We start from the raw sequence: 6153 nt of genomic DNA, 5'->3' as shown, positions 1-6153 counted from the left end.
CAAATTATGATTCATCGATCGGGATTTCCATTCCCAACACTCGCCATCCTTTAACCCCAATCAAGAGGGTCACCTGGCCTGTATTAAAATAAACAGGACCAGTAAATTACCAGACTGCTAATTAACTAGACTTTTTTCAGTTACATACAGAAATAAATGCAATTATATCCAAAATCTAAACTTTCAGACAATAAAGATAACATTTATCTCATTATCTTAAACACATGTTGAATTTAAGAAGGTTGATCATATAACAATTAATGATCACACAATTAGCATTGGCTACCACCACCAACATGCTAAACAAACAAACATTGTGTTCACTACTCACCAATTCCATTTATAGTTCAGTGCATGACAGCTTCATGGCTCCAAGCTCACTGGATGTTCAGATCTACATGATTTGTAGATTGTAAGTTTTCAAAAAGTGCATAACAAACAAAGAGATGAACTGATTGTTTGGAAGCACCAACCTGTAGCTCCTTTGTCTCCAGCTCTCCCCCTCACACCTGACTGGGAAAGCTGGAGCAGGCCTGAATAACTACCTCAGGTGCATTAATTGGCTGAACGCACTGTGTGACTGACTGTCACTCTAATCAATAGAGCAGCAAAGGCGGGATTAAGGGCAGTTTTTTTACCCTGGGTTACATATACAAACCAGATGATAAGTTTCTTCAATGTATTTATTCAGAAAAAAACAACAACCAAAAAACAAACATAGTGGTTATGTTACAACTTTACCCAACAAACTTTGTCAAATATGATTGTAATCACTGAAGCCAAGCCAGCATGCAGTGCTCTAGTCCAGTGATGAAAACATTGCGATCCACTGTGTAAAATGCAGCTTCGAGTTCCAACTGCACAAGCAATACATGATTTTTGCAATCTTTGCTTAGAAAATATCATTAACATATTAACATAATATTTCCGTGCTGTAAAATGACTTAAAGCCAAACTGAAGGACTTCTAAAACCAAAAGTTTTTGAGATATTCCATCAGCTGAATTTGAACTGNCTGTGATATGGGAATTCATATATACATGAGAATAAACAGAAAGATTACTGGACCCACAGCTTTTAGTTGTTAAACCAACAGTTTTATTTTAAGCAGGTCGTATATGGAGTTTTTACTCATCATGTTTTGGCCGCTCTTATTGGTGATTGGACAGAAAACAGCTAGATGGCAAACTGAGGCTTCAGTATGATGAGACGATCGAGAGACGTTTGAGTTGTTTAACCACACTCAGGTGTTAATCAGGTCAAAGCAGCACCACTTTCCAGATACAACTGTATTACTGTAGGGTTGTGTAAAAGTGTGTTTGTTTGTCTCTTTCTGCCCTTAGCCTTTGCTTAGTCCCAGTAACTCTGACTCTGTCCAACTGCTCCTTGGTTCAGATAGATGTCATCATTGACCTGCGACACAAAAGCAGCAGGTATGTTTCCAACACATAAAAACCAGCTTGAATCAAGTTCAATGGAATATACAGTTGTGTTCAAAATAATGGCAAGATTTAAAAAAGTGAATAATGCTCACAATCTTTTAATAGTTTGTATTTCCATTCACATGTTTTCACTCTACAGATAATGAAATTTACTATAGATCCAGGTTCTCAGTGATGGCACTAATGTGGTATTATGCATTTCAAGGATCTGCTTATAGAATATTCTATGGCATCATTGGCGCAGATAAAAGAAAAATCTGACCTTTTAAGTTATGATTTTTTTTCCGATATTTGTAAGTAAGGCATTTCTTTACTGCACAACTGCCTAAATTTACTGTCACCGCAGAGACTTAATGACGTAAATCCATTAAATCCATATTTAAATATGGATTTAAATATTTTTAAATATTTAAAAATATTTAAATCCATTATTTTTAAATCCATTAAAAATAATGGATTTAAATAACATAAATCCATTATTTTTATGACCAGTAAAGAATTACCATTCTTTATTAGTCATTAAATGTGACCAATAAAGAATGGTCAAATTTCTGCATATTTCCTGTTAGGTCTTTAAAAACCCCTTGGTGGGTACATTTAAAATGACTTGGTTGGGAAGACATAGGCCGTCCTACTTCTGATGACTCCAGGATCCTGACTTTGAAACTGGTCAACTCATCCCATCTGATTTGCACCAAACTGGAAATAAATGAAACTGTAACATCTAATGATGACAATATGATTATATTGGAATTTGACTTCAGTGTGCCCCTTACGTTATTGGAACAGTTATATCTCCAGGATAAATCATCCAATCTGCCCCAGACTTTTTGTGCATCAACATGAAGCACTGGTGTGGACAACATTAATGATGACATCACTAAAACCCTGGCCACTGAGAGAAAACACTGAAGATTATGGGATCACTTGACCTTCTTCCTGTATATGATGTACAATTAAAACCAATAATGGTTTTAATTGTACATCAATTAAACCAACCATGATGTGTTCCCAAGACTATAGGAAGTCCTCACCAAACTTTCACCACAAAACAGGAAATGACAATAACTGTCTGGAAGGCCAGCCTTCAACAAAACTTTTAAGATGCATTGTGGGACTTGTACTGAAATGAACTGAAGGCAATTTGGAAGATTTGCCAAATGCACCACATAGTGGTACTGATGCGGGAGCCATGCAAGAGTGTCGATGATGCTGACAGGGTGGCGGCTGGGCCAGAGTGGCGCTGATCTGCAAGGGCCACAAATGCTCCTTGCAGCCTCAATTATATAGTTGTATCTTATTGCTTTTCTTGTAGGACTTTATTATTTCTTTTTCATTCTCAGTTGATGGGCAAAAGTCAAAACTATATGTAAAATTCCATAAAATATTTTGAATCAAATGAAGAATGTTTTAAACGGCACTTTGCATCCTCTTCATCAGACTGTCATACTACAATTTTCNAGAAGTAAAATGATGGAATTGTTTTTTGTTGTTTTGGAATTCATGAGTGCCTAATATCTCAAATATCAAATTGATCAATGATTTGAAACTAGAGCAAACTAGATTTTAGTGTAGAAGCTCTTTTGTTTTTAGAAAATAAAAAGGTAGATTCAGGTTTTTATCTAAATCTGAGAATAAGGAAAAAATTCCAAAGGTTTCCATACATATCTCTCATTAATCCCAAGGGTGTAAATTTAAAACCCACTAACAAGTTCTGTGGCTGAAGGAAGCTGAAGGCCCAGAGGTCAGCATCAGAGTCAGGTCCAGGCTGGAGACTGGAGGTGTCCTTCAGAGGTTCAGGTCACAGCATGCAGAGGCTGCAGAGAGGGATTTGCCTGGCACCACCTTCTGGTCAAGCAAACAGGAGAGTTGTGGACACAGGAGCTTCCCACAAAAGATTCTGCTGGAAGCTAAAAGGAACTGCATATTAGGTGTGCAGCAGAGCAGGGCATCAATGCTTTAAACATAGAGGCTCTGCACAGGGATTCTGGTCTGAGTCTCTGTGTTCAGATACTCAGAACACATTTTTTTATATTTCTCTGTAATTCCTTCTCATGTGTTAGTCGTGCATAATAATTCTTAAAACTTAGCTTAGGACACAATAAGCAAGAGTTCACTCAGTTCTGTTAAGTTGGGACCTTTTGGTTAGATTTGGGTGTTGCATTTTAGTACTTCCCTCCAGAGGAGTGATACCTCTGATAGAAAGGATTTTTGGATGTAATGCAAGTCTTTTTGTAGTTGGATTTTGCTTTAGAGATCTGAACCTGTAACTGTTTTCTGCTTTTATTAAATTTTCCTTCATTTTTTTCTTTTCAAATTAAACCCTTGTGTCTCGGAGGTCAAGCAATCAGGGGAGTTATTAAGTGTCCTTCAATTTTCAAGTCTGGTTCCTGACTGAAAGCATGTGTTGAGATTTTAACTCCCATTCCAGTTTCCAGAAGCAAGAGAATGTCTCTGGGACAGGGCTGTTTTGGTTTACCTGAGCAACATAAGAGGTTAAGTTGACATAAAACTGATCATTATCACTGATCAGTTTTATGTCAAGTTACAAACAACTCAGACTTTAAAAGTTGTTAAAGTTGTCTACAATCTTTTCCCCATCTGATTATTGCTTCGTCTTTGTGATGCAGGTATGACCCTGGCCTGATCCCCAAACCCCCAGCAGATTTTGGAACGTCTCAGCTCCACTACTTCGAGGACTGGGGTGTGGTGACGTATGGCGGTGCTTTGCCTTCTGGCACCAACAGCTCCTTTCTGTCCTTCAAGTCTGGGAAACTAGGGGGACGTGCCATCTTTGACATCGTTCACAATAACAAGTACAAAGAGTGGATCAAAGGCTGGAGGAACTTCAACGCTGGTCATGAGCACCCAGATCAGAACTCTTTCACCTTTGCACCCAACGGTGTCCCGTTCATCACAGAGGCACTGTATGGACCCAAGTACACTTTGTTAAACAATGTGGCATTGTTTGGCTCAACCCTATCTGGGAGCTGCTTTAAACCTTGGGCTGGACAAGTAACAGAAGCCTGTGACTCTAAGTGGTTAAAGTACAAGGTGGGCCTTGCAGCCGATGCCCAGGGCAGAGTGGAAGCTGCTATAAAGAGAGAGGGAATGGTCTTCATTCGTGGCGAAGGACATTCGGCTTATAACCCAGAACTGAAAATCAGGAACTTCCAGAGGAACTTGCTGCTTCTTCACCCACAGCTTCTGCTCATGGTTGACCACATCCACCTGGACCCAGGGAGCCCAACCAGGGCCATGAGTGCCTTCTTTCATAACACAGAGCTCCCATTTCAGAGTACAAAAGTAGATGGTGTTCATGGAGCATTTGTAACACATGGGAAGGAGAACTATAAGATGTTTTGGATGGATGACACAAACTCCAGTAACAAAGGGATGGTGGGTTACTGGAGTTACCCTCGAGGGTATCCATATAATGGCTCCAATTATGTGAATGTAACAATGCCCCTGAGGTACCCGCACACAAGGGTGGCCTATATTTTCTTTGGACCAGGCTTGGATGTACAGAGCTTCAGCTTACGTGGGCATGATCAGCAGGTGGATATTTACCTATCCACCAAAGACCATACCTACACCATCTACCTTCTGACAGGGGAGGTCACCAGCAAGCCTGTGTTCGCCATAGTGCTGCTGGACCACAAAAGGATTGTGTTTGAGAGAGCAGCAGCTGTTGTAGACAGCTTCCCTGTGGAAGTTGAAGAATACGCCAATGTGATGGAGGACAATCTCCAGCATGTCAAACCTGTCTTCCAGCAGATGGAAAGACACATCCTGGGAAGAGTCCTCAACACTGCCAGCTTCCGTAGGACCGCTGAGCACCTCCTCCAATTCTCTGACAAGAAGAAGACAGAGGAGGTCATTAAGAAGATGTTTGCTATGTCCAAGAAACAGAACAAGGGTAAGGGGGGAAAGAGGTTAAACCTTGGAGAGAAGCTGTCTGAGAATCTGCCTGACATTTTTGCACAAATTGAGGTCAGCGAAAAGAATGAGAGACAGAGAATATCAAAACATACATATGAGGACAGTCCAGAGGAAGGGGATGCAGACTCGAGGGCCTTTGTGGATTATCCAGCTGGTCACAGGAACAGGAAGGGGGGCTTAGTTAAAGGCCGCAGGTTTAAGGAGGTTCACATTGTGGCCACAGCAAGGAGTGAGGGGGTCTCTGGTAACCCCTCCTACATTAGACTGTTCTTGCTTATGAACACCACTACCTTCTTCCTACTGCTGGCTGTTCTGCTTACTCGATTTCAGAGGGGGCGGAGCCTCCACACACAGAGGTGCTTTTACACCATTGTTTTGATTGACTGCTTCATCCTGCTGTACCTTTACTCATCGTGTTCTCACACACAGTGCTGACACCCTGAACCCCTCCGCATGACAGGATGTCCTGTCTGTTCAGGGTGAACTGAAAACACACTCCTCCTCTTTGTACCAGATCTGATAGCAAATCATTAAGGCCACTGTTTAGGAAAGTTAAAAAAGTTTTTTAAAAAGTTAATTTGTAATTGTCCAGGAAAACAACCAAAATGACATAAAAAGACAAAGAGCACTAAATGTATGGATGTAGTACATTCTTGGTCCACTCAAATTTTAATTATACATTTTCTTCTTGATTTCCACCTTCTGAATATCATTATTTCTTCTAGGAATGTCTTATAATTCTCTTTTTAATAAAACTAGTAAGCTTTTAA

General features: G+C 40.2%; 1 protein-coding gene across 1 annotated transcript; it reads left to right on the top strand.

The window, feature by feature from the left end:
- Positions 1-2622: 2622 nt before the first annotated feature.
- On the top strand, positions 2623-6153 carry LOC103131136 (dermatan-sulfate epimerase-like). Its single transcript, XM_016666408.1, has 2 exons — positions 2623-2678; positions 4072-6153. Exons 1-2 carry the CDS (start codon positions 2623-2625, stop codon positions 5816-5818), a joined length of 1803 nt encoding a protein of 600 aa, XP_016521894.1. The 3' UTR covers positions 5819-6153.

The sequence above is a fragment of the Poecilia formosa genome, unplaced genomic scaffold, assembly GCF_000485575.1.
Source record: "Poecilia formosa unplaced genomic scaffold, Poecilia_formosa-5.1.2 Scaffold722, whole genome shotgun sequence".
Taxonomy (NCBI): domain Eukaryota; kingdom Metazoa; phylum Chordata; class Actinopteri; order Cyprinodontiformes; family Poeciliidae; genus Poecilia; species Poecilia formosa.
The sequence above is the reverse complement of the archived record's forward strand: the minus strand, read 5'-3'. Positions and strand labels throughout refer to the sequence as shown.

What these genes read in the sequence shown, in the direction of transcription:
- LOC103131136 (XM_016666408.1), top strand. Translation starts at nt 2,623, where the DNA reads ATGCGGGAGCCATGCAAGAGTGTCGATGATGCTGACAGGGTGGCGGCT. An exon ending in AGGGTGGCGGCTGGGCCAGA is followed by an intron (nt 2,679 to 4,071) that starts GTGGCGCTGATC and finishes TTTGTGATGCAG; the next exon opens with GTATGACCCTGGCCTGATCC.